We start from the raw sequence: 25,633 nt of genomic DNA on the forward strand, positions 1-25,633 counted from the left end.
CGGATGATGAGGATATCGTGGGTAGAAAAGGTTAGAAATGAAGAGGTATTGGAAAGAATAGGAGAACAGAGGACTCTATGGAAGTCAATAAAAAATAGGCGAGATAGGTTGGTAGGACACCTTCTCAGGCATGAAGGTATAGTCAGAGACATTTTAGGGGCAGAAACAGGAGTTAGGAGGGGTAGAAGTAGACCCAGATTAGATTACTGTTCGGAAATGGTTAAGGATGTGGGCTGTTCTAGTTTTAGAGAAATGCGAAGTTTAGCTCAGGATAGGAAAGAGTGGAGGTACGTGTCCAACTAGTCATAGGACTGACGATCTTATGATGATGATGATGTCAGACTAACAATAAGTCCTGGGGGGCTTCCAAATTTCTGAAAGTCTTTTTTAATGAAGTTCCAAGCAAGGCCAAATTACGTTCATAAGGAGTCAGGATATAAAGCAGAGGATAGCGCAGGATCGAGTCTTAAATAAGAAGAAATCACTTCTTCGCGAACAGTTAATTTAGAAATTCGAAAAAGATTGTTAAAGGTGTATGTTTGGAACGCGGCACTGTACGAATGCGAAACATGGACGGTGGGTGCTGCGGAAAAGAAAAGGTTAGAAGCGTTCGAAATGTGGTGTTACAGGCGAATTATGAGAATACTGTAGATAGGGAAGGTTAGAAATGAAGAGGTATTCGAAAGAATAGGAGAACAGAGGACTCTACGGAAGTCAAATTGAGAAATAGGCGAGATAGGTTAGTAGGACACCTTCTCAGGTATGAAGGTCTAGTCAGAGACATATTAGAGGCAGAAAAGGGAGTTAGGAGGAGTAGAGGTAGACCTAGATTAGATTACTGTTCGCAAATAGTTAAAGAAGTGGGTTGTTCTAGTTTTACGGAAATGCCAAGATTAGCTCAGGATAGGAAAGAGTGGAGGTGTGTGTCTAACCAGTTGTAGGACTGACAACCTTATGATGATGATGATCCTTCCATTCTGAATTATCTGACTTTTTAGATACCTAAAATCAGCGACTTCTTCTAATTGTTCGTCACTGTTATATGAATCAAACAAAATGAAACACAGGAATTGCAGAAAATGTTGTGTTTTTTTATTCTATATCAAACTTTTTGTTTGTAAATGCACAAAAACCAGAAAATACAATTTTCAAAGATTCCCTTTTACTCTATAGTTTCTTTTCAGAAATATAAACATAATACATTCGAAATGCAAAATTAAATTACGATTAGAAAGACAGACATTATATAAAGCAATAACAACTATTTTCCTTTTACAATGGCTTAATTTTCCCTAAGAAATCAAAAGTGCCGCTTATATAGATGGGGAAAGGTAATAATAGCAACTGTGCCGTATTAAATTACAATGAATAGAAGCAATTGGAAAGATTCAGTCGTTGATTTATTTTCTTTTGTCGTATAATTTAAAAAGAAGAAGCTAGAAGAGCTCGGTTAAGTGCGGATTTAACGGCCAATAGGGAAAATTTACTCCAGAGCATTTTCCGACCACTAAATCACTGCCATATAACGGCTGGACATGATTTTCATATTACGTCGAGTGCGTTTTGACATGGATTAAGTGGATTGCCCTCGCTTATAAAATTTACGTGATGAACTCGACCACAATAGATATTATTTAACTGGTTTATATGTAACCCACACAACAATAAAACTAACAATTTCTATATTAAAACAAATACTTAGTAAAAGTCATCACTGAAATCTCACATATCAAATAATTTAATTTATTATGCAATACGTGGATCTTGGACATTTGGGTCCCATCAATAAGCTTTACAAAACACAAAAGGCAAACTATAAATTTCCTAAAACAATTCAATTTTTACAATAAGTGCATAGTTGAACCACTGTAAAGTGCGAAATTTCACTCGTCCAAATTTGAAAATTAATTAAAATTGACGTGAAATTACAAATTATTTCCTTGGTTAACCCAAAAAGCCATTTTCATCAAAGCACATATCATTTTACGACATCCTACCGTGCTTTTATATAATACAAATTGAAATTGGCTTGAACTACTGTAAAGACCAAAATTTCGTGATTCCAAATTTGAAAATTGATATGAAATTACGAATGATTTCCTTCGATTACGCAAATCGCCACTGAATTAGACTATAATATGAACATAAATACCAAACCAATTTTGTTTTATTTTTAATTATAGAGGTCCTTAACGATGCAATCTTCGACGAAGATCATGACGAAATGGTTGTGGTAAAGGACATCGAAATGTTCTCGATGTGCGAACATCACCTGGTTCCTTTTTACGGCAAAGTATCCATAGGATACTTGCCGTGTGGAAAGGTATTAGGTTTAAGTAAACTAGCTCGAATTGTCGAGATTTATTCGAGAAGATTACAAGTTCAAGAAAGGTTAACCAAACAAATTGCCCATGCAGTTACCAAGGCTGTTCAACCTGCTGGAGTTGCAGTTGTCGTGGAAGCAGTGTAGGTATAAGTAAAAAAAAAACATAAAAAGAAAAAATCGTGCCTAATAAAACCCGATTTTGCTTTGAAAATACCAATGGCGTACATATGTACACGGCTGAAAAAAAAATAACAATATAAGAAATGAAACTTTTAAAAAAAATCCAACACCATAACAAACAAATAAAATAGATAAAGGCAAGAAAAGTCTCTAATAAGTAAATACTAAACAAATTTTTATTTTCTAAGTGACTTTTTCGAAATGTGGTGTTACTGGCGAATGATGAGAATACCGTGGATAGAGAAGGTTAGAAATGAAGCGGTATTAGAAAGAACAGGAAAACAGAGGACTCTATGGAAGTCAAAATGAGAAGTAGGCGAGATAGGTTGGTAGGACACATTCTCAGGCATGAAGGTCCAGTCAAAGAGACATATTAGAGACAGAAACCAATATTAGGAGGGGTAGAGGTAGACCTACTGTTCGCAAATAGTTAAGGATATGGGTTGTTCTAGTTTTAGGGAAATGCGAAAATTAACTCAGGATGGGAAAGAGTGGAGGTACGTGTCCAACCAGTCTTAGGACTGACGACCTTATGATGATGAAGTGATTTGTGTACATATTTACCTCCACTTCCACAAATGACTACGTCATCATCGATTTTGGGGTTGTCAATCAGAAGAATGATTTAGATACATGCCTCTATTCTTTCCTGTAATTTTATCTAAATATTCGTTAGTCTCTCTATATTCCTATTTCTGCTTCTGATATGTCTCTAACTAGCTCTTCACGTCTGAGTGTCCTATCGACCTATCTCGCCCATTTCTTATTGACTTAAATACATAAATCCCTATCTTCTCCTTTATTTTTAATACCTTCTCATTTCTAAAGCCCAGGGTATTTTCATCATCACTGTATAGTAGACAAAGCCGTTGTATAAGAAACCTTTGTTCAAAAATTCAAGCTTTCTGATACAGCAGATTGGGCTCTTCCTTGGTCGATTCATCAGACTTTGAACCCCCATTTCGTCCGTTTAAGGGTTTAATCTTGAAAATCCCTTTCTTAATACTCGCCTATGTTGTAAGAGGAGTATCGTGTTTCTAGGCCCAAGGGTTTGAGCTATACGCTGATATGAGATCAGTCAGTCGATCATTTTAGCCTTTTGTACATGACGATTACAACTTTGTACTTACGTAGTAGGAAGCTTTTTAAATTTGGGGTTTCGGGAAAAATCGCAAGTGTCAATTTTTAATTATTTCAGGCACATGTGCATGGTCATGAGAGGTGTCCAGAAAATAAACAGCAAAACTGTGACGTCAACAATGCTCGGTGTCTTCAGAGACGATTCGAAAACAAGAGAGGAATTTTTAAATCTCGTCCACAGCAAATAAAAAAATCGAATCAACCGTTTTATTAATGATTATTTTTAGTACTTATCTAATTAATTAAGTTATTATTTTTTTGTTACTAAAATGTCATAGAACGATTGAAAGGAGAAGTCCTACGATCTTTCGTAGTTCTTCCTTATTACGAACCTGTACTTACGATTAGTTAGTTGGTGACCTTCAGGGGCGCAATAAGGGGGAGTCCGCGGGTGCCCTGGCAAGTCAATTCCAATCGATTCACGTAATAACCCAAATTCGGTTCAAATAGTTAAAGCTGGAAAATGAACAACCGAAATGATTTTTAAATTTTAGCCATTTAAATATGAGACCAGCCGAACTCGATTTTTCGATTTTTCCGATGAGCACCTACTTAAAGTTGTTGCGCCCCTCGTGACCTTAATAACAAAGGGATCATAAATTCTATCTATTTTGTTTGATTAGGTATGAAGAAAGTATTATTATTAAAATATCTGTTATAACTTTTAAAATGAATTCGTTTTAAAATGCTAGAAAAATTATTTAAAAAGGCACTAATAATTATAAAAAGGGTCCAAATAAATCTTTTTAGAACTCTTTAAAATCAAGCTGACTTGTTATGGTTCTTGAAATTGAAAGAAGCAAAATAGCATCATTTTGTATTTAATTGTACATTTCAAATCACTTTTGCGCCCAAACTGTTTAGATTAGGCTAGGTTGGGTTAACAACAGCGGTGACTTGATTCAAGTGTATTTTTGTTGATGCTTCTAAATATTTATAGTACGTAAATGCGAATGTCTAGAAAATCACAACCCTATAAACATATCTAAATGTTAAAAATTTGCTTACTACAGGAAGCACTTGTGCATTTGGTTTTATTAATTGTTTCATTGAATTATCATAAGAGTTGTACCAATGGCTAATATCCTTCGAATGTGTAATTTTTTTTGCTTCTTTTTACAGAATATCCGAAGGTAATTTTAGGAATAAATTAATCGGAAATCTGAATATATTTATTTTATTACAATGCTAACGTTCACATTGGGACCAATAATTACAAGTCAGAAAAATCACATCGTAACTGTAATTTATTTTAAATAAGCAATGTCATATTTGCACTAGATATTGCTAGAACTAACATCCAATTTCATTTCCAAAAATGATTTTTCATATTTATTTCCACGTATGCACATCACATATATTTTTAAAATGATTACTTGTCTGCATTGGCGAATTTAACACTTATTTAATTAGTACACCTACGTATATTTATAATGAAATTTTGATTTGTTTCTTACCATGTAAAATTTGTGATGTAAACGAAAACGAAACTAAGCAACAATATATTTTTTAAAATGTTATTTACTTCGTTTAACAGCAGGGTCCACATTTTTTGTACAATCGATTTATTGTNAATATTTATAAATTAACTAAAACAATCAATTGAAATATTTTATTTGTACCCACATTAAAATTACTTTGTTTTTTGCGTTGCCCTCAGTATAGAGGTACATTGTTGTTTGCCGTTTTAAATACGACAATCTCCAATGTTACCCTTAAACCACAAAAAGTGAGATATTACCTAGATCTTGAATAGATGCAGTGGATCGAAATACATAACTTTTAACTTCAATTAATCGAAATTTTGTTGTACAATATTTTAGGGTACCTACACATTGTATACAAAAACCTTAAATTATTCATTTACTTAATATTATTCATATAATTATATTGTTATTTGTTAAATATCTGAGTCTACTGTGTGTGTAAAATTGTCTAAATAAGTATTTGTAGATTGCATGATATGATATAAAACGTTAAAAATACGGTAAAATGTAACGAATATTGTTATTAATTATAATAATTGTTGGTGCATGCAAACTAACAAATTTGTTCTCTACTAATTACAAATATTGGTGAATTTGAAGTTATTCTAAATGTGTGACATGATAGCTGAAATATCATTCGTATCGCCTATACAAATGCTTATTATATTATAATTAATTATAGTGATATTAACAGAGAACCACCCTGTTTATATTTTGTAGGGATGTAAAAATATATTTAAACAAAAAAAGAAAAATAATTACCAAATGTTATAAGTATTGGTTATGCCCGCAGTAATGTGATAAAAAATTATTAAAACATGTTAGGTACTGTAATTTTACTTAATTATTGTTATTTAATTAAGGCACTCTATAATTTTATAAGGATAGTTTTTGGTAGCGAACAAAATGTATTTTTAAGTTCCACTTTTACAAGAGAAATAGCCATAAATATGGAATTCCGATTTGATTAAAATTTGTACTATAAAATAATTATAATTAGTCTATTACCCAATGTAATCGTAATTAGCATAATTCTGTATTAATTGGTGTGATACTGGCCTAAATGTAACCCATACTAACCACTCTCCCTGGATATTGTGCGATGAATAAAAAAAATGCTAAAAATATTGTTTTACTCAAACAAATTCCTACACTTTATTTTGCAAATTGGAAAAAAGTAGCACAAAGGAATAATCGTATAAACCATTTCCATTTTGAACTAAATAAGTGTTCATTTTTCCTACACTTCCTACGTGCTCTTGTGAAAATGTTATATGATAATCATAAAGTCGTCAGACTACTTGTTGGACAGGCACCTACACCCTTTCCTGTGCTAAGCCAATCTTCGCATTTAACTAAAGCAAGCCAGAGTATTCCACAATCTTATTTACTTGCTATGATCTAATTACTCCTATTTTAGCTTCTAATATGATGTTAGTCTTGTTGGACACGCACCTAGTCCCTTTCCTATCCTGAGCCAACCTTCGCATTTCACTAAAGTAAATCCAGAATATCCCACAATTTTATTTACTTGCTAATCGACTGTAGAACTTTCGCTAACACTTTTTACTCCTATTTCTGCTTCTAATATGCTGTTAGTCTTATTGGATACGCACCTACACCCCTTCCTATACTCAGCCAATCTTCACATCCCAGCAAAATAAAACAAGAGCATTCCCCACATTCCTGACTATTTGCTAATCGACCCTAGAACTTTCGCTACTCCTCTTTAATCCTATTTCTCCATCTCATATGTCGTCAGTCTTGTTGGACACGCACCTACACCCCTTCCTGTCTTGAGTCAACCTTCGCATTTCACTAAAGCAAACCAGAGTATTCCACACTCTTATTTACTTGCTAATCGACTCTAGAACTTTCGCTGACCCTCTTTACTCCTATTTCTGTTTTTAATATGTCTCTAATAAGCCACTATTCATATCCCAGAAGATGTTTTATCACCCTTTCTTTCCTTTATCACATTTGCTTGAATAGCGTCTTTTAGTCTCCTACTCCTATTGTATCTACGATATTTTCATTATCCGCCTGTACTTCAATCCAATCTCTAAATTAACCGACCGCAACTCGACCCTACGCTATCCGTCATCATCATCATTATACGGTTCTCAGTTTGTAGACGAGTTGGTCACGCAACTCCATTCCTTTCATCTTCCTGTCCTGAGCCAATCTTCACATGTCCCGAAAACTAAAAATTTCCACATCCCTAATTATATTCTAACAGTATTCCAATATATTTCTGCTTGTAATGTATTTCTGACTCTAGTCCTTGATGTCTCAAGGATGTTCTGTCTATGCAGGTAGCAAAGTTCATGCAACCCTTGAAGTGGAATTCTTCTCTTCTTCTCTGACATTATTTGATGGTGCTTCTGATTGGTCAGCACAGACCATTAAGTGTGCATGAACCAGAATGAGCTACGCACGAAGATCCTTTGCTCTTTGTTTATTTCTTTTAAGAATCAAATTTCCCGTAAGCTTGTCTAACTAATTATATTTTTTTATGGTCCCACCACATCTTTGCTTTTTCTTATTGACTTCCAAATAGCGCCCTTAGAGTCATCATCTCTGAACATTTTCCTATCCGCGGCGAGCAGCTTCACAAGCAGGTTTTCCACTCTGTCTGATATAGTTTGCATGGTCGTCTTTTAAAGTGAAAAGAAGAAAATATTAGATAATGATCTTCATTATTCTTCATTGTCCAAAGAAATGGCAGATAATTTAAGAGAATTTGGTATAAATATTTAAATTATCAGTACCCATGGTGGACCGTTATGATCATCCAAAGACCTTCAGCCCAAAGACTGGTTGAACACACACCTGAACTTCTTCCTATCTTGAGCCAATCTTCGTATTTCTTGAAAATTTGAGCAACCTTTATTTATATATTAATTTAAGTTCTCTATTACTCTTTTAAAAAAACTTTTGGGTGTTTCATTCCCACCAGCCAGTAATGCTAGTGGGCGGGCAGTCCCTCCGGACTACGCCGGAAGGTAGGGCGGAAGGCCCTCTTCAGTCTCCGTTCAGGAATCGTGGCAATGGGTGAGCGGTGGTTCGGATGAGAAATAAGTTGAGACGGACGAAATGAAGACAGAAGAGAATGATAGATTATCTGTGGAATATTACTGCCTCAGCATTTGCCTAAGTGATCCAAGGAAACCACAGAAAAACTTGGACCAAGGCAGACGGACCCGGAATCGAACCGGCATCCTCCCGAGTGTAAAGCAGCTCTAGGCCATGCCCCTCGGTTACTACTACTCTTTTGCATCCTACGAATCTATATATCCCGTCTATTTCTTATCGACTTCCATAAAACCCTATGTTCTCCTACTCTTTTCAATGCCTCCCGATTCCAACTATTTCATCCCCCACCTTCTAATTTCTAAATTAACCGATTACAACTCGACTCTGCACTACCCTTTGTATTTTAATAAATTCCATCCTGACTTATTTAACTTCCGAAATATCGAAGAAATAAGCAACACAAAACAAAAAGTGCGATGGCAAAAGGCTTTTATTGAAAACCATGAGTTGTCAACAACTACATACAGTATTTTAAACAGTTACGAATATGAGGTTTAATATGTTCAGGAACAATTTGAATAATCTTATTTAGGACTAACTTTAAATCGGACGTATCCAACAATTCTTTTTTATTAACAGCAACTTTGAAAATGTTTACTAAATATTTGTTGTTATATTGTATTTCTAACACAATCAGGACAATCTCTGAATAGATAAGTATAAGTTCTATCCAGTAATAGTCATACGACGCTTTTTCTAATTCGGAATAAATCTTTTCAAATCTTGTTTGGATTTCTTGAAGAAGAATGTGTTGAACTGTTCTGTCGTCTTTTAGAATAAAAAATATTTTGCATATTAATCCATGGTTTACCTAAAATGCTAATGTTCGATTTGTTTGTAATTTTTTTCAGTTCGACAAGCTAATACCTTTATTTTTAAGTTAAAATTTTCTTCAATATTGTTTAGCAACATTGTTACAAAATTAATTTTATATGACTGCATTGAAGTAATATTGTTCTTTTGCAAATTATTAATCAGTGAAAATATTACTTTACAATCCTCCACAATTTCATCTTCATTGTGAACCGATTCAAGAATCTTATCAAAAATTTTTTTCGTCACGAGTATTACACACATTTTCATTAATTTCGAAAAATCGGCATTGTTCAAAAATAATTTGACATTATCGATTGTTAAAACGGTATTTTTCAAAATATCCTTTTTAAAAGAATCAATTATTTCTTCCGAAGGAGTGGTAATTAAGGAATCAAAAATTTGACTAGCATTAAAAAAATGTTTGCCAAGAATGCTGTCTATTAGCTGAATAAACTCGAAAAGACATTTATCTCCGCATTCCATTTTTAAGTTTATCAAACAGGAACACTTTTTGATTATAATTTCCTATAAATTTATCAAATGCTAATTTGCTCTTGACTACTGAATGCTATTGAATTTGCCATTTAAAAGTTAAAATAATTTGGCAGCACTGATTTTCCTAGCATGGCGTCTGTGCTTCTTCTTTTTTTTATTATCACATTTCCATGACATTTCCCTTATCTATGATACTTCCTAACCTTAAATTTCTTAACAATTTAGTAAAATTAATACCGTCTTATTATAGCATTTTGTTAAAGAAAATTTAATTTTATTCTCAAATCAATCATGGATTCTCTTTCCGGAGGTCTTACAAGTTCCCAAAAAGACGAATTAATGGATCAAGTAAAGCAGCAAATTGCCGTTGCAAATGCTCAGGAATTGCTGACGGTACAATGATCGTTTTAATTTAGGCCTGAAATTAATTGTATTCTTTTGTAGAAAATGACCGAGAAATGCTTTAAAAAGTGCATAGCAAAACCTGGCACATCATTAGACAGTTCAGAACAGGTAACATTATTATTCAATAACACCCCTTACAAAAATATCTGCCTTTGACATTTATAATAATTTTTACTAATGAATATTTTTAAGAATTAGTTGAATAATATCAAATTTTATAAGTATAACTATGGAAGAATGTTGAGAATGATTTTTTCCTTTATTTTTGTTATTTAAAGAAATTGTGTGTATTTACAGAAATGCATTGCGATGTGCATGGATAGGTACATGGATTCTTGGAATTTAGTTTCCAAAACATACAGTTTACGAATTCAAAAAGAAAGAAGTATAATGTGAATAAAGTAACTGAGTGTAGTTGTAAAATGTAAATTGTATTTTGTACGTAATTGTTTAAGCTATAAAAACATTTGCATGGTCTGATTTGTAAAATAACAGTTGTTATTACATTGTTTTTTATACCCTAATGGGTAATTCATACTGTGTATGTATGTACATACAAAAATAAACACTCATTGCTAGTGTACAATTATTATTTACCTTTAACACGTCCCACCTTATAGAAAATGTTGAGTTGATTAAAAAACACTTTCTGTTTTTATTCGTTTGCTATGACTTAAGTAACCCCTACTTATTAGGCGTTATTAGTTAAAACAAGAGTAAAGCTAGGGTTGATAAGAGTAATAAAATGGTCACCTTAAGAGGGGTCAATTAAAAGTTTATTACTACTTTTAGAAAACATGCCCTCTAAAGGGAAGATCACTATTAGCAACAAGTTGATGACAATTTGTCATACATAAAAAGTGGTTTCTTTATTTTCAGAAATGTGTCGTTATGTGTATGGACAGATACATGGATGCTTGGAATTCAATAGCCAAAACATACACTGCAAGACTTCAAAAAGAAAGAAATAACATTTCAGGGAACTTATAAATCATACTATAAATTATTTATACTCAAAATATTGCAGGTTGTAAGGCACAGAAAAGAAACATCTGCATTGCTAATGTGGTTTATTACAGTTACACAGTACATAGTATTACTTTATCTCTTAACAAAAACAAAAGAGATGTTAATCATTATAATCAATCATTTTCTCTTGGAAGTGAATCTTCATTAAGGTCCTTTGATTCATCACTTTGTGAGGACTTACTAACACAAGATAATGTTTTAATTTCCTCTTTTGTATCTATACTTGTGGCATCTCTACCCTCTACACTTTTATTTTCAGAAGAATTAACTAAAGAAACACTCACTGATTCATCTAAAGTGCTGTCATCAAAAGACAAAAGTTTATCAACTTCCTTTGAATTTACTTTATCCTTTCCTATATTATACATTGAAGGGAGTAGAGGTGATTCACTGCATTTCGTTTTATTTATTTGCAAGGGATGTAGATCAATTAAAGAATTACTGTTACATTTTGATCTACTATTTTCTGATTTGCTACTTTCTGGTCTTTCTTCGTTCGATTCTGGTGAACTGTTGCTCTTGTCTGTTACTGTTTGTTGATTACTACATTCTGTATAAATAGAGTAGTCGCTTTTAATGGTGTCATTGCTTGAGATTTTATTTAATGTAGGCATTATGTCTGGTGTCTTTTGAGTTTCTACTACATGACTGCTTGAACTGGAATTATTTACAGTACTTATACTGGGTGAATTGACACTATATGTCGTATTTAAAGAACTATTGGTCCCCAAATTATTTGTTGTTGGGCTTAAATCAGTAATGGAAGATGAGCTATTATTTGGCTGGTGAGATTTACTATTTACTTCAGATACGTCACTAAGACAATTGAGGTCACCTTTTATGGGCAACTTGGAATGAGTATTTGCTGAATTAATAGTATTAACCAGCTGCCATAGTAATGGATGACTAGAATCATCAGTTAAAACATTCAGTTTTTCTATAATATCACGCCTACCCCCATAATTGTAACATTTATCTGCATATGTTTCTACATTGTAAACAGACAATGTAAAGTCAAGATTAAAGAATTCTAAAAACTCACGAACTAAACAAAACATAATCTGTCCTTCTGAGGTTCCCAAATATGATTTTACTTTGTGATTTGCAAGTGGTTCCTTGCGTTGTAACTACAACAAAAACAAACTTTACTTTACATTACAAGCAATATCCTAACTGTACCTCTTCATCCTCGTCCAAAGTAAGGAATATACTGGCTCTAAGTTGGGCCTAAAATAAAGTTAAAGTGAAAGGCTGAAAATTGTTACAACTTTTGTAACATACCCTTATTTTTGCTAGACAACCATTCACCTCTAACGTTTGCGATAATAAATCTCGAAATTCCACATCATCGTCAAGAGACATTTTACGGAAATACAAATATTAACACACAAAAACAAAATTTTTCTTAAAAACTGTAAAAATATTCAAATTTGTTGACAACTACCTGACATTCTAACCGCAAAAAAGATTGATGTGTCTATGGTTTATGGATTTATTTATCAGTACTGCCAATCCCTTCAATAAATAATTGTTTTAATTGCTTATAAATTTTTATTATAGGTATAATATAAAACTACGTATTTACACACAAATATCGCAATTATTTTAATACTGTAATAAATAATAAAAATAATATAGTTACTGCAATGTCTTGGTTTCTGTAGAACTATCACTGTGCATTCTATTTCTTACACTTTTTTTGTTTTTCCTAATTATTAGTTTCAGTAGTTTGTAAATTGCTTCAGGCTCAACCATCATGTTCAATAGCTGAATAGATATCCTATAAAATTAAAAATTGTGTTATTTGGTAGATCAATGAAAGGAAAATTAAAAGTGTAACTTACCAAAAAATCACAGGATTAGCCTGTATACCAGCCAATTCAGCAAGTTTTAAAAGCTCATGCTGATTTTTCAATAAATTCTGATTTACAGCAGACATTTCATTTTGTTCCATTTTACTTTAATTTACAATAATTTTAAATTACAATCACTGATTGACATAAACATTAATTTTATTTCTATTAGGTTGGTTGTACATTGATTATGGAAACTTGAATGTGTCTAAAGTATACCCTACCAACAGACTTTCAACATGTATATACATTTAGCCAGAAACAATATTTTTTTTTCTTAATTTAACATTTAAATAAACAGGTTCTAAAGATCATCTATTCTAAATAATCGTTAAAAAGAAAATATATTACCTTTTAAAAATGACCAAAAATATTAAAAATTAATATTAAGTGTAATATTAATGAGAATGTAAATATTTAAAATTATCTAGGACAGGACCCTCCTGCACAGCCTCCAATTGATGGTGGGGCTATATCCCTCATAGTGAAGAATTTTTTTCCATTTGGTCCTGGGCTAAAAAGTATCGAAAGTAATATAATTTCTACTGACATGGGAAATTATACTCATACTTATGATAAGTCACATTACACACTTACCCACGACCTCTTGGCCCACCACCTCCTCCACCTCCACCTCCACCACCACCTCCACCTGAACCTCTGAAACTAGATCCAGAACTTCCGGAACTTCCTGGAAAACCTGAATAATTATCCAAACCAACTAATGACTTGAAACTGAAAGAAAGCAGCGTTAAACTGTGTTTAGGGCTGATTAGGCAGTGATAACTTACAAGAGTACAATAAAAGAGATAGCTCCAAAAAATAAACCAACTAGTTTGTTGATACCCCAAGGTTGAGTCGTTGTAATTGTACCATCTATAATAGAAACAAATTAATACTAAGTAACCATTAGCCTAATATATTTTAGACTTACCTGAATTTATATAAACCATTTTTCATAAATTTAAAAAGACTTGCTACATCACAAAATTGATCAAATTGATAGCACAACTGATGACATCACACCATAGACACCATAGATAGGCACTTGAGTAAGCAAAAAAAAGGGGAAATTTGGCTGCGTTCATTACCTAGTACACGAATTGATCTAAGTAATACGTGATGTGATACAAAGCTAACAGTTTTCTATAAAAATTGTATTACCTACATCTGGAAACTTTTACGAATAATGAAAGAAGCAATCAATCCTTTAAATATTGGTCACAACGTTTATGATCCTCGTAAGAAATATAGCTAAAAATACTACTGACTCAATCTTAGAGAAATCAAAATTTCTGTTGCGAAAACAAATAAAATATATAAAATAATAAAATGCAGTATTTTATTTTTCTTACGTTTAAATGTCTACACATCAATATTACATACAGATTCGTCTTCTGGTATAATTTCATTAGTAAGTTTAATGAAATCGTTCAAGGGGCAAAAGGGTGTGCACCCAGGTATTGTTAATAGTTCTGGAGAGGGATCTCCTTCGTTATCCTGAAAGAGTATTTGCATTCCGTACTCTCCATCAACATAGCGAACTTCAATAATTACTTGGGAACCGTAATTCGGCAATTTATTTGGAAATACTCCCAATGTTCCCAAAATGGAAGCTAAATTGTAATCGTGCGCCGAATATAAAAACAGTTTTCTATTTTGTGGTATTAATGAACCGTTGATTTTGCTCATAGTATCCGCTAAAACCTTTTTAATAAAGAAACCTTAAAGAAATGATAGAACTGATGAAAAATGAAAGTTTCAACTAATGAATTGGTAAATTAAATTTACCTCCTGCTAATTTTGCTAATTCCTTAGTAGCAGTCAGTCTGGCAAAATTCTTTATTGCAAGCTCTTTAAGTGGCTTCTCCCATACGCCAGGAATCCATGAAGGTGGTTCGAAACCCCATTCTTCCTATTTAGATAATTATACTTTTTAGGAGTGATTTTAATTACTTTTTGAATTTGCTACCTGTGTTTTTAATGCGCTGTATATAATTGTAGTTTTCATGATAGTGTCAATTAAATCAAAACCCGTATGCGTTGATAAGTAATTGAAGAGTACTATTTCCTTTATTGTCATGTTTAAATTTTCTACATACTGTCGCGAAAGTATGTTATATTTTGGACAGAAGACGCTAGCTATTCCTAAAACCTAAATTTCTTCTTATTACCAATTAAAATAAAAAGTGGGTCTCACTTTTACTGCCAATGTTCGCGATCCAAAATCGTTTACGAAATATTTTTTTCCCTAAAATATGCGATATTGATTTATTTCCTCATCAATAGGTAGTTAATATTGGATTAAAATGCAATAATAATTAGCCCATAAAAACTACTTTCCAAAAATATGTATCACATTCAGTTCACAATAAAAGGGTGCCATTTTGGTTTCTTTTATCTCAAATGGTAGTTAGCAAAGATAAACATGTTGAAAAAGTAAAGTGGTACCTCATACACTCATCATTACAAGATCATCAGACCGAAAACATGTTGTCACCTCCACTCAATCTCATTTCAGTCAATCATTTCACATCCAGAAAATTAGAACATCACATATCTCAAGCTAATTGCAAGTAGTAATCTAATATAGATCTTCCCCTGCCCCCTCTAAAATGTTTCTAAATAGCTCTTCATATCTCAGAAGGTGTTCTAACATCCTATTTCTCATTCTCCTTAATAACATTCAGAGAGACTTATGATTTGCTACATTTTCATATTCTCCCTTATTTTTAACATATTTTATCCATGGATTTTCTGGTTGAATTACTTGACCCTGTGCTATTCTTGATATTATTATGTCTTTACCGCTTCTTCATCCATCCCTTTAGTTATTTGACTTCCTAAACGAACGATTCATTTTAGTTTTACCTCTCCAATTATATCATAGATGATTGTTTCTGTATTAACAACCAGCAAAATGCAACATTCACAGAATTGATAATTCATAAATGATTGTTGTACAAAATAGATAAACAATAAAAAAGCTATTGGACATTTAAAACGAAAAGTGAGACCCTAATTTCCAGATGATTTTCCTACATGATCTGTTTTCCATGGTTCATAGTTGTATGGTATTGGTTGCCAGTTAAGTTGTGGATCCAATTGTGACTTCTGGTCAGGAGGAAACAAACCTGCTAATGACAATTGTAAGGACATTTTTGTTCTATCAACATCTGTAGTTCGAGCATATAAAATATCTGGATAATAATCTTCCCCCAAAAAGTTATTGTAACGTCGTCGTAGATCCTTTCCTACTTCATACATTCTTTTCTTTCCAATCTAAAAAAAAAGAAGGAATTCAGGAAATTGATATGGTCACATATCACTAGGGATTCTTTCAATTAGTTTATAATATGCGAGAATATATACAGATAATAGTAATAAAATCATTTTAACTATTAAAGTAGGAATGTAAATTGAATTTAACTGTGAGATAAAAAAAATCGAGTGGAATGTTCTAATGATTATAGATATCATAGCTCAGTATTTGGGAGAACACCGATTACATTTCTAGGTCAATTTTGGTTTAAGTTTTATTCTGTAGTTTCCTTGGATCTTCTACTGCATTCGTTCCGTCTGTCTTATTTTTCTTCAGCCAACCATTTCCACAATTTTAAAAAGATCAATGAGAAGAAAACTTTTCGCTCTATCCAGTACTTTTGGTACAATGTACTGTAGTTTGGTGGGACAGCCCAATCACTAGCCTCAGCTGGTGAGGATATAACACATTTGTAAGATTAAGATACCAGAATTGTTCTGAGGACAGAACTTGTAAAATATGAAATCGGGTGTGTACCAAGAACGGTCAAAGATCAGATACGTTATGGGGAACCTGCCTGAAAACTTGAGTATTTGTATTATGAATTTTACTAACGGCATTCTCAAAATAAAGGGGTTGCTGGGCTGTGAGGATGGAATAATGAAGACTATTCGGGCAATATTTTTGTAGATGAGCCCCCAAGAAGTAATACCGAATAATTTTCTTATTTTGCAAAACCACCATAAGGAGAACTTCCTTGCCACCCGCCAGTGTAACTTTATTTACTTCCCTAATCGTTGATAATGGGAATTATTGCTTATTCCAGATAAACGTCACCAAATTATAAAGCAATATCAATCTTTTGAGAGTTCTATTCCCAAGAATAAAAGTCTCGTAGTTATTCATAGAAGTGTGAAAAAATGTATTAAAAAAGGAAACGTTACTATTTAAAGAAAGAGTAATATGCACTACATAGTCACCGTTGGGTACAACAAAGATATGACGGAGTTTTATTACTGCTCATAAATCGCATATTTTTTTACGGTTCTTTGATTAACTGTCTTTGCTAACAATGAAAAAACTTACATTAGTTAATTGACCAACTCCAGGAGGAAAAAATGTATAATTTTTATATGGATCGTTAGGATACGTGGTGGTATCAGCAGTTCTGTCTCCATGACGGTGAATCTATTATTGGAAATTCAAAAATTAACCCTTTTAAAGTAATAACATGAATTTATGTTTTTGTCAGTTGGTGCCCAAATTCAAGTCAGTTCTATTTTTTGTTAACAATAAAAGAGAAAGAGAAAGTATCATAATTATTAGTATAAGGGTACTTACTATGGAATATATTAGCAACGTTTTCAACTTGTTTTAAAAAGCACTTGTTGTGTTATAATTTTCAATTATGCGAATAGAGTTCTTTATGGAGTTAATTGATTATCTTGTAAATATTAAACACTGATTTATGGCTAATTACTGGGCAATTTTCCTTTTTCTTGAATATTGGTATGTACTTGCACCAATATAACATTTTTAAGTCACTTTACGTTTATACATATTTTGATATTAAGAATGAAAGATGATCAATATTCCAACGACTTAAATACGTGTTCTCATAACTCACCACATGTAGAAGAATTAACCCTTCGGAAACGTCGTAATCACTTGATGTTAAAGGTAATGAATAACAAAACAGGATCGGTAAAAGGCAAATAAAATTCAAAGCAACTACATTCGCTGTTTCCATTTCGTACTAAACGCATCCATTTTAAATGCAACGTGTTGATTCTTATATCAATTATAAAATGAGCAGGCGTGATGGTTATTTAATGATTCGACTTTTATTTATCGAACTATTGTTCTCTTATATTAATTGACCAGCTTGCAGTTAAATTACAGTTTTATTATTATTCCCTTTATAATGTATAACATCATTATCATATTATATGGGCTCTGTTACTCATTACTTTGATTACCGTCTCTTTTATTCTAGAAAACACAATAAGTATCTACATTTTCGCAAATGTTTATTTAGCATATGGCATATTTGTATTTTGCGACACCTTGACTTCTTTGGACATAAGTAATTGTTTTGACTTCTTTGGAAATGAGTATCTAATCACTCATAATCGAAGATGCCAAGGTTTGGGGAAACATAAACCACAAACTAAATGAATTTTTATTCCACTTCAACAGCTTGCTGAGGGTTTTGTAAAATGTGATTAAGTATAAACTAGTTGAGTACGACAAAATTTGGGTGATGGAATATTTCTAGTTAATTTTGAGACCAATGTAAAATAGAAACCAATCAAGCAATTGCTGAGGGTTTTGTACAATGTGATTAAGTATAAATTAGTTAAAATTGTTGTATTTTTAATGACCTTTCACCCGTATTCAGGGCATCAACGCGAGCGAAGTGAGAAAGTTTGTACTTCTGCCTCATCGTAAAGAAGGAGACATTTGTCCCAGCGATGTGATGCTGTAACTTTTCTCTCGACGTGTGAAATCGTAGAAATCATAATATATCAGCTAATTATATAATAAAATATGTTTATTTGTTGTTCAATTTTACAAATATTTCAATAATTGACAGTTTCATACGTTACAAGCGGATTCATCTTCGGGGATGATGTCCTGAACGATTTGTACGAATCTATCGAGCGGACAAAAATAATCGCACTTGGGTAATTTCAGTAATTGTAATTCTCCATTTCCTTCGTAATTTTGTAACAAGACCTTAAATCCATAGACACCATTGATTTTACGCAATTCTATAATAATGTGAGAACCGTAGTTGGGAATAATGTCGTTGTAAATGTCCAACGCAGTCAAAATATTCGCAATGTTATACTCATGTGCAGAATACAGGAAAAGCTTCCTATCTTGCGGAGTCAGAGAGTTACTGATTTTTCGAAGGCTGTCTTCTAAAATTTTCTTTATATAGAACCCTAAAAAATTAATAATTATTTAGCTGGATATTCATTTTCATCCATCGCAAAGAGATTTAATTAAGATACGTTGTGGGAATTCCGAGACGTTGCTGATGAACAGTTTTCATATTGATGTGGAAGAAAAACGTTAATATAAAAAAGATATCTGGAAACGCTAAAAATATTAGAGGTTGCGTACTAAGGGAATAAAAAAGTTTAACAGTTTAACAGGGAAATCCCTACAATCACTCAATACGTATAGTAAAAACTGATAGCAAAGACTCATTTATGAGATGTGGTAGTAACCATACCTAAAAAGAGAGGTGCGAATATGTGCGAGACATTTAGAACAATTACCTTAACTTTCTATGAGTCAAAAATCTTACTTAGAATTGTACAGAGAAGGATGGAAAAAAGGGCGGAAAAATAATTAGGGGAAGATCAATTTGGGTTCAGAAGAAAGAGAGGAATGGCGGGTAACAATAAAGAAAAAGATAGAAAACAAAAGAGTGCGTATAGGATTTGTAGATTTAGAAAAAGCTTTTGACAATGTTAAACGGGACGGAATGCTAAATATACTTAAAAAAGTAGGGATGAGTTACAGAGATAGAGGAGTGATACTTTGTATAAAGAGCAACAGGCAGTTATAGAACTAGGGATGCAACGTAGAGAAGTAAATATTAGGAAGGGAGTCGAACAGGGATGCACCTTGTCACCGATACTTTTTAATCTATACATCGAAGACGCGATCAACATCATTAAAGACAGTACAACTACAGGGATAGATTTAGAGGGGCAAAAGATTAGTATGATTAGATTTCCAGATGATATAGTAGTATTAGCATCTAGCAAGGAGAAATAAAATGAAGCAGTATTGACAAAACAGTACTGCATGAAAAAAAAAGAATCTAGGAAGTCAAATAAGTCAGGACGGAAGGAGTAGTAGGAATATAAAGCAAAGTAATTTATAAATTCGAAAAAGATTGTTAAAGATGGAAAAGAAAATGTTAGGAGCGTTCGACATGTTATCGGTGAATGATGAAGATACCGTGGATAAAGAAGGTTAGAAATGAAGAGATATTAGAAAGAATAGGAGAAGACTCTATGGAAGTCAGAGATATATCAGAGGCAGAAACAGGAATTAAGTAGAGTAGAGGTAGACCTAGATTAGATTACTGTTTGCAAATAGTTAAGGATGTGGATTGTTCTAGTTTTTGGGAAATGCCAAGATTAGCTCAGGATAGGAAAGAATAGAGGTACGTGTCCAACCAGTCTCAGGACTGACGTCCTTATGATGATGATGATAAGCGAAGTCTCATATATTCACTATTTGTTGTTGTTATTTATTATTTATTTTTGTTGTAATTTACTAAAATGTTTAATTGATAAACCCACCTGCAGCTAATTTTTTAAGCTCGGTAGTACCGGTTTGCAGTTTGTATTGCTTTATGGTACCCTTTTTAAGTTCAGTATCCAGGTACGGCTTCGCCCATCTGGGTATTGAAAGGCCCCATTCTTCCTTTAAAATAACGTAAGTATATAATTAAAAAATTTTCACAGGATTATTGAGAATTGTATTTAACCTGCTATTATTTGTTAAAGGACATCAGTGTTCAGTAGCAAATATGAAAATTTTTAATCATTTCCTAATAATATTATTCATTTAAAATTAAATTTCCACTTATTATTATTTAAAATTTGGTCTTGACCTTGAAACACAAGATACAAATGGGTACCCGTCTATTAATTTATGTAATAGTCTCAGATAGATAATATCGAAGGAAAAATATTTGCATTACAGTGATTATTGTTCTTTTTTTTCTTTTTATGGTATGAACGTGGTATATAATTGGTTTTAAAGAAGAGAAGAAGACTGAAATTTAATCGAAAAAGTTGTGCTATTAATGCCAAAATGGGGGATGAAAGATATTTCTTCTTTAAAAACAATCTTCAACGTTTCACCCTACGTTGTTGACCTTCCTTAAGACTACAATATAAATAACTAACATGCTTTATTTGTATTAAGGTCTTGAGAAAGAATGGGCTAAATGTCGGCGTTTGTTTTTAAAAAATAAATGACGTTTAACCCCAATTTGGGTTTGATTATGCAATTGATTGGAACTAAGCAAACAAAATTCTTACAAATCCTCTTTGTTAGAATTGTATTTGATAAATTAAGGATTATTAGGTATGACATGGGATAAATCAACATCAGGAGTCTATTTCGTGGAACTTACTTCTGTTTTGAGGGCAAAATATAAACCGTAAATCTGACTTGGATCAGTGACGTTCATTCCAGAATTTTCCGTTAAGTATTTGTAAAAAGGGATATCATCTGAATACAGTTCTGCACCAGGGCCATTGAGGTGTTCACCATACAGCTGAACATATTTTGGACAATTACTAAATTTACTGCCTAAAACCTTTATAATATGTTAATTTTTTATTTAGCTTGACTAAGTTTAGAGTATCGTACGAAGTCATTTTCGATCTTTTCGTAATTGTAAGGAATTGGTATCCAGTTAAGCAAGGACCATATGAGAGGTCCTTTAGGAGGGAAAAGTCCTGCTGATGACAACGCTAACGAAGCTTTAGTTCTGTTAACGTCTGTACTGCGGGCTTCTATAAGGTCAGGAAAGTACAGATCTCCCAAAAAACATCGATACCTCTGTTTTAAGTCTACTCCAACGTTATACATCCTTAATTTTCCTTTCTAACAACAAACAGTTTTTGTTATTTGACATACCACAAATGGCGTGGTGAACGCCATCTGTAGTACGATGCTATATTTTAGGATTACGTATGCTTCAAAATGGACCTTGTTGGAGCATACGTAATCCTTAAATGTAGCATCGTACTACAGATGGCGTTCACCACGCCATTTGTCGTATTTTCTAAAACGTTTTCTAGTTTATATAAAAATCTTTTTCTGTATTTAAAAAAAATTGTCCACTAATACTATTTTTGTATTAAAACGATATTTATTGTTCACTTTTCATTTATGAATAATTCCTTACGTTTGTTAGTTGACCAAGTCCATAAGGGAAAAACGTTTCATTGATGTAAGGATCATTAGGATAAGTTGCTGCATCTCTTGCTCTATAACCATGCCTATGAATCTAAAATGATTCGTTATGTTTTTATGAAAAATAAAGTCATTCTAATAATAAATCACTAATAAAGGATAAGCCGCGGCAAGTAATTAACATACATACAGTTGGTACGGTTCAATTTTCTAGTCAATAACACTATAGTTACTTTATAAGAAGATTAAGAAGGTTTTTGGTAAAGTATCTGTATTAACGAATATTATATAATTGGCCTTGAGAAAACCACATCGTCTGAGGCCGAAACGTTCGGAGATAGTAAATAAGACCTGAATTAATTCAGAGTGGTTTTCTTCTTATCAAATATTGTCAGGGATAATAAAGAACGATTAAGTTCATTTGAATTGTTATTTTGAATTTGGATTTTTTATTAAATCAATATCAATTTTTTTAACGATGTTCGATTAGTAGCTGTGTTATTGTGTGGTAGTTGTATTCATTATAAAAATTTAATAATAAATTAATTTTTGAAAATTGTAGGTTGCATTTGCCCATAAATGACAAAAAGTGTTTTCTTTTTACAAAAACAAATCTTGATTAGCGTTAAATTGGAAGACACAAGAAATAAATTGCTAGTAAATATTTTGTACCTAATACTTATATTCGCACTGTCACTATTTTATTATTAAAAAATTTTAGTTATTAATAAAACCAATGACAGTGTCAATATGGTTGTGCCGAGATGGAAACCGGAACAATAGGGTTTTCAGAAAGGAGTTTCATGTTGTCGCTGTTTAAAGAATTGTTATTCATTTATTTGTTTTAACAAAAATGAAAAGTTTCACAACATTTGAGATTCTTCGGTACACACAACCAACGTATGAGGGTTATATAGGTTTATTATTTATGATCAAATGTACCTTTTTGAAAATAGGGTAACTTTCCGAATTATTAATTATAGTGGTTTCTGGTATACAAGTGAAAATAACCATAGAAAAGAGATGTCAAGTAGCAATTGCAGCGGGCTCTAATAAAGAAAAAGGAATAGCATTACACAAGTTAATGTGTAACAGAAAGAGACGGAGACAAGCAGAATTTGAGCATGTTGCCAACATCGGAAATAAGTTCAACTTACTCTGGAATTTAGAAAAACAAACATGCATGTTTAAAGGTATAATTCCAACCAGGTAGTTACAAAGCTGACCCTTATTTTTTGCAACCCCTAACAGCTGTACCGCTTTGTCTGTACTACTCACGAAGCATTTCCTAACTGAACAAGGGCGTGTTCAAAACGCAGCAAATGACTACAGTCCCAAGTGGAAACAATAAGGAAGATACGTCCATTCTCACAGATAATTTATTGCAAACTTTGCCAAATTTGATCGTCCCAACTATAAGTCATTTTTGCTACAGTTAATTCAACTTTACAAACTATAAAATTATGTTAACTCTTGCCACATTAAAATATAAAAGCGTGATGCTTGACAACTTACCACATTAAGCAGAACTAATTCATCGCATGGTCCGTCCCTACCGTAGGTACTGAACGGAAGCGAAGTGCAAAAAGTATGGAAGAGAAGAGACACAACCACTGCAAAGATTATCATTGTAGAAAACGAATTTTAGATACGATCTCACGGTTTTTATAGCATTACAATTTTTTACGATTTTATCAAAATTTAATTAATGTATAAGATAACAACTGGATTTTCAAAAACATCAATAAAAGTAACTTCTAAAATTATTTTCTTTTTAGAAGGAATTTCACTAGTCATCATTACTCAATTGTTTAATAATTTTGCTATCAGTTTTGGTATTGACGATAAGGGTCTATAAATAATTATTTTTTTGTTTTTAAAGTCTAAATTGTCTTAATATCTTAAATCCTTGTAATATTTCTTGTAGAAATTCTAATTGAGTGTATGGTGCTTAGGGAAACAACAATTTCACAATCTTAGAAATCGATCAAGTTCAAGTAATGTGTGCATTTTAGGGCTAATTCAGACACGGCAGAAATCGCCTGCGTCCTCCTGTTCGTTCACACTTATCTGTACGGTTCGTCAATCCGCACATCTGCATCCGTCCGCGTTCTGGGTTTGTGTCACCACGATTCAAACTGTTGAAGAATTTGATTCAAAATCCATTTAATTTGCGATATCAAGCTTTTTCTAAATCTACAAATCCTATGCACGCACTCATTCCTTTTTCTATTGTTTTCTCTATTGTTACCTGTAAAGGATTGTTAAAGGTGTATGTTTGGAGCACGGCGCTGTATGTATGCGAAACCTGGACGATGAGCGCGGCGGAAAAGAAAAGGCTAGAATCGTTCAAAATGAGGTGTGACATGCGAACGATGAGGATACGTTGGATAGACAAAGTAAGAAAAAAAAGCTTTTGGTGTTCCATTCCCACCAGCCAGTAATGCTGGTGGGCGGGCAGTCCCTCCGGACTATGCCGTAAGGTAGGGCGGAAGGCCCTCTTCAGCCTGCTTTCAGGAATCGTGGGAATGGGTGGGTTGGTGGTTCGGGTGAGAAAGATGAGACGGACGAAATGAAGACAGAAGAGAATGAAAGATTATCTGTGGAATATTACTGCCTCAGCATTTGCCTAAGTGATCCAAGGAAACCACAGAAAAACTTGGACCAAAGCAGACGGACCCGGAATCGAACCGGCGTCCTCCCGAATGCTAAGCAATGGTCTAGACCTCTAGGCCATGCCGCTCGGTCAAAGTTAGAAATGAAGGGTAGGAAAGAGTACAGGTGCGTGTCCAACCAGTCTTGGGACTGATGACCTTATGATGATGATGACCTGATATTGCCTTCTCCCTTTTTTATGTTATAATAAGAAGCATATTGCTTCTTCGGCTACCATTTTTTGAAATAGGGCGAATGCGTATAGGTAACTTCGCCCTTCTACACATCTGTACCCCTACAACACGCTGTGAACGCTGCAGGTATATTTTCCGTGGTTGACATCGCGCGGTCGTAAACGCGAGATTTCCGCCGCGTCTGAACTAAGCCTGAGGAAGTTTTCCGTAACAATTAATTATTACGGAAAGAGTAAAAACCAAAAGCGGCACTTTGATGAAGAAAGATTTGTGGGCCAAATCATCATTAAGTAGGGTACCTTTATTTTGTTTGACCAGTACCAACTTATCACCTACGATAATTAAACACATTGCTACGATACATTGACAGACTAAATTTAAAAACATGCATTTTCCGATCTATTAACACATTTTGAAATTACACATTTCTTCAGGTTTTTTCCCAAAACATATAGTATGGATTATTGGTTGATTTAACTGTTGTCGGATTCTTCCTGTAATAAAAAATGGGATACAATAATGAATAAGGAAACGGTTTTGAGTGTTCCAATGTTCAATGAGTCGAGTATGTCACTGTAGGAACAAGTTACTCTTTACAAGAAAAAACTACCCGAAACATATGCTTTAATGTATTAATTTCAGAAACACTCTATAGTTTATTGTTCTTCTGTTTTGTGTTACCTTTTTGCGAAATATTCGAAAAATTAAAGTTTTGTAGATTTCGATGACAAAAGATG

The 25,633-nt window shown here is 33.0% G+C and overlaps 7 protein-coding genes across 11 annotated transcripts in view; 2 read left to right on the forward strand and 5 right to left on the reverse strand.

Annotated features, from left to right (window-relative positions):
- Nucleotides 1–5,212, forward strand: part of LOC108736314 (GTP cyclohydrolase 1) — a 22,129-nt gene extending 16,917 nt beyond the window's left edge. The window contains exons 3-4 of one of the 2 annotated variants that reach the window (XM_018468691.1): nucleotides 2,184–2,466; nucleotides 3,705–3,834. In XM_018468691.1, coding sequence (XP_018324193.1) covers nucleotides 2,184–2,466; nucleotides 3,705–3,834 — 413 coding nt within the window. Of the gene's footprint in view, nucleotides 1–2,183; nucleotides 2,467–3,704 lie in introns of both variants that reach the window. The other variant, XM_018468690.2, reaches the window with a different exon arrangement.
- A 4,491-nt stretch (nucleotides 5,213–9,703) lies between these two features.
- On the forward strand, nucleotides 9,704–10,970 carry LOC108736289 (mitochondrial import inner membrane translocase subunit Tim13). Of its 2 annotated transcripts, none has more exons than XM_018468649.1 (3): nucleotides 9,704–9,933; nucleotides 9,985–10,053; nucleotides 10,825–10,970. In XM_018468649.1, the coding sequence occupies exons 1-3, from the start codon at nucleotides 9,832–9,834 to the stop codon at nucleotides 10,933–10,935; spliced, it is 282 nt and encodes a 93-aa protein (XP_018324151.1). In that variant the 5' UTR covers nucleotides 9,704–9,831; the 3' UTR covers nucleotides 10,936–10,970. The 2 variants fall into 2 exon arrangements, with proteins under 2 accessions (XP_018324151.1, XP_018324152.1); XM_018468650.2 differs by lacking the exon at nucleotides 10,825–10,970 and adding an exon at nucleotides 10,243–10,524 and having other exon boundaries at nucleotides 9,712–9,933.
- Nucleotides 10,971–10,998: 28 nt separating this feature from the next.
- LOC108736288 (FGFR1 oncogene partner-like) lies at nucleotides 10,999–12,434 on the reverse strand. The gene is made up of 3 exons (XM_018468647.2): nucleotides 12,256–12,434; nucleotides 12,154–12,201; nucleotides 10,999–12,101 (listed from the first exon to the last, which is right to left on the reverse strand). Exons 1-3 carry the CDS (start codon nucleotides 12,334–12,336, stop codon nucleotides 11,088–11,090), a joined length of 1,143 nt encoding a protein of 380 aa, XP_018324149.1. The 5' UTR covers nucleotides 12,337–12,434; the 3' UTR covers nucleotides 10,999–11,087.
- LOC112904395 lies at nucleotides 12,390–12,947 on the reverse strand. Its single transcript, XM_025974302.1, has 3 exons — nucleotides 12,819–12,947; nucleotides 12,617–12,754; nucleotides 12,390–12,489 (listed from the first exon to the last, which is right to left on the reverse strand). Exons 1-3 carry the CDS (start codon nucleotides 12,926–12,928, stop codon nucleotides 12,474–12,476), a joined length of 264 nt encoding a protein of 87 aa, XP_025830087.1. The 5' UTR covers nucleotides 12,929–12,947; the 3' UTR covers nucleotides 12,390–12,473.
- Nucleotides 12,948–12,968: 21 nt separating this feature from the next.
- LOC112904394 (glycine-rich selenoprotein-like) lies at nucleotides 12,969–13,872 on the reverse strand. Its single transcript, XM_025974301.1, has 4 exons — nucleotides 13,762–13,872; nucleotides 13,619–13,703; nucleotides 13,425–13,562; nucleotides 12,969–13,341 (listed from the first exon to the last, which is right to left on the reverse strand). The coding sequence occupies exons 1-4, from the start codon at nucleotides 13,778–13,780 to the stop codon at nucleotides 13,251–13,253; spliced, it is 333 nt and encodes a 110-aa protein (XP_025830086.1). The 5' UTR covers nucleotides 13,781–13,872; the 3' UTR covers nucleotides 12,969–13,250.
- Nucleotides 13,873–14,155: 283 nt separating this feature from the next.
- Nucleotides 14,156–25,633, reverse strand: part of LOC108736304 (prostatic acid phosphatase-like) — a 36,943-nt gene continuing 25,465 nt past the window's right edge. Inside the window, exons 1-6 of one of the 3 annotated variants that reach the window (XM_018468675.2) lie at nucleotides 17,717–17,897; nucleotides 17,176–17,277; nucleotides 15,870–16,109; nucleotides 14,800–14,982; nucleotides 14,619–14,742; nucleotides 14,156–14,527 (exon numbers count right to left, since the gene is read on the reverse strand). In XM_018468675.2, the coding sequence (XP_018324177.1) occupies nucleotides 14,193–14,527; nucleotides 14,619–14,742; nucleotides 14,800–14,982; nucleotides 15,870–16,109; nucleotides 17,176–17,277; nucleotides 17,717–17,839 (1,107 nt within the window). In that variant the 5' untranslated portion in view covers nucleotides 17,840–17,897 and the 3' untranslated portion in view covers nucleotides 14,156–14,192. Of the gene's footprint in view, nucleotides 14,552–14,618; nucleotides 14,743–14,799; nucleotides 14,983–15,869; nucleotides 16,110–17,175; nucleotides 17,278–17,716; nucleotides 17,898–25,633 lie in introns of those variants that run through there. The other 2 variants (XM_018468674.2, XM_018468676.2) reach the window with 2 other exon arrangements.
- LOC108736306 (venom acid phosphatase Acph-1) lies at nucleotides 18,626–23,691 on the reverse strand. The gene is made up of 6 exons (XM_018468680.2): nucleotides 23,563–23,691; nucleotides 22,040–22,141; nucleotides 21,499–21,735; nucleotides 21,260–21,445; nucleotides 20,418–20,541; nucleotides 18,626–19,040 (listed from the first exon to the last, which is right to left on the reverse strand). Exons 1-6 carry the CDS (start codon nucleotides 23,674–23,676, stop codon nucleotides 18,688–18,690), a joined length of 1,116 nt encoding a protein of 371 aa, XP_018324182.1. The 5' UTR covers nucleotides 23,677–23,691; the 3' UTR covers nucleotides 18,626–18,687.

This window comes from Agrilus planipennis, unplaced genomic scaffold (genome assembly GCF_000699045.2).
Source record: "Agrilus planipennis isolate EAB-ADULT unplaced genomic scaffold, Apla_2.0 scaffold110, whole genome shotgun sequence".
Classification (NCBI taxonomy): Eukaryota; Metazoa; Arthropoda; class Insecta; order Coleoptera; family Buprestidae; genus Agrilus; species Agrilus planipennis.

Bases quoted from the DNA above. Each gene is read 5' to 3' on its own strand.
- LOC108736289 (XM_018468649.1), top strand. From the start codon at position 9,832: ATGGATTCTCTTTCCGGAGGTCTTACAAGTTCCCAAAAAGACGAATTA. The intron at 9,934-9,984 runs GTACAATGATCG...ATTCTTTTGTAG, and splicing joins ATGCTCAGGAATTGCTGACG to AAAATGACCGAGAAATGCTT. The intron at 10,054-10,824 runs GTAACATTATTA...CTTTATTTTCAG, and splicing joins CATTAGACAGTTCAGAACAG to AAATGTGTCGTTATGTGTAT.
- LOC108736288 (XM_018468647.2), bottom strand. From the start codon at position 12,336: ATGTCTCTTGACGATGATGTGGAATTTCGAGATTTATTATCGCAAACG. The intron at 12,202-12,255 runs GTATGTTACAAA...ACTTTATTTTAG, and splicing joins GTTGTCTAGCAAAAATAAGG to GCCCAACTTAGAGCCAGTAT. The intron at 12,102-12,153 runs GTACAGTTAGGA...TTTTTGTTGTAG, and splicing joins CTTTGGACGAGGATGAAGAG to TTACAACGCAAGGAACCACT.
- LOC112904395 (XM_025974302.1), bottom strand. From the start codon at position 12,928: ATGGAACAAAATGAAATGTCTGCTGTAAATCAGAATTTATTGAAAAAT. The intron at 12,755-12,818 runs GTAAGTTACACT...TTAATTTTATAG, and splicing joins GCTAATCCTGTGATTTTTTG to GATATCTATTCAGCTATTGA.
- LOC112904394 (XM_025974301.1), bottom strand. The intron at 13,563-13,618 runs GTAAGTTATCAC...GCTTTCTTTCAG, and splicing joins ATCTCTTTTATTGTACTCTT to TTTCAAGTCATTAGTTGGTT. The intron at 13,342-13,424 runs GTAAGTGTGTAA...GATACTTTTTAG, and splicing joins GGTGGGCCAAGAGGTCGTGG to CCCAGGACCAAATGGAAAAA.
- LOC108736306 (XM_018468680.2), bottom strand. From the start codon at position 23,676: ATGATAATCTTTGCAGTGGTTGTGTCTCTTCTCTTCCATACTTTTTGC. The intron at 22,142-23,562 runs GTAAGTTGTCAA...GAATCATTTTAG, and splicing joins AATTAGTTCTGCTTAATGTG to ATTCATAGGCATGGTTATAG. The intron at 21,736-22,039 runs GTAAGGAATTAT...GTTTGTTGTTAG, and splicing joins GACTTGGTCAACTAACAAAC to AAAGGAAAATTAAGGATGTA.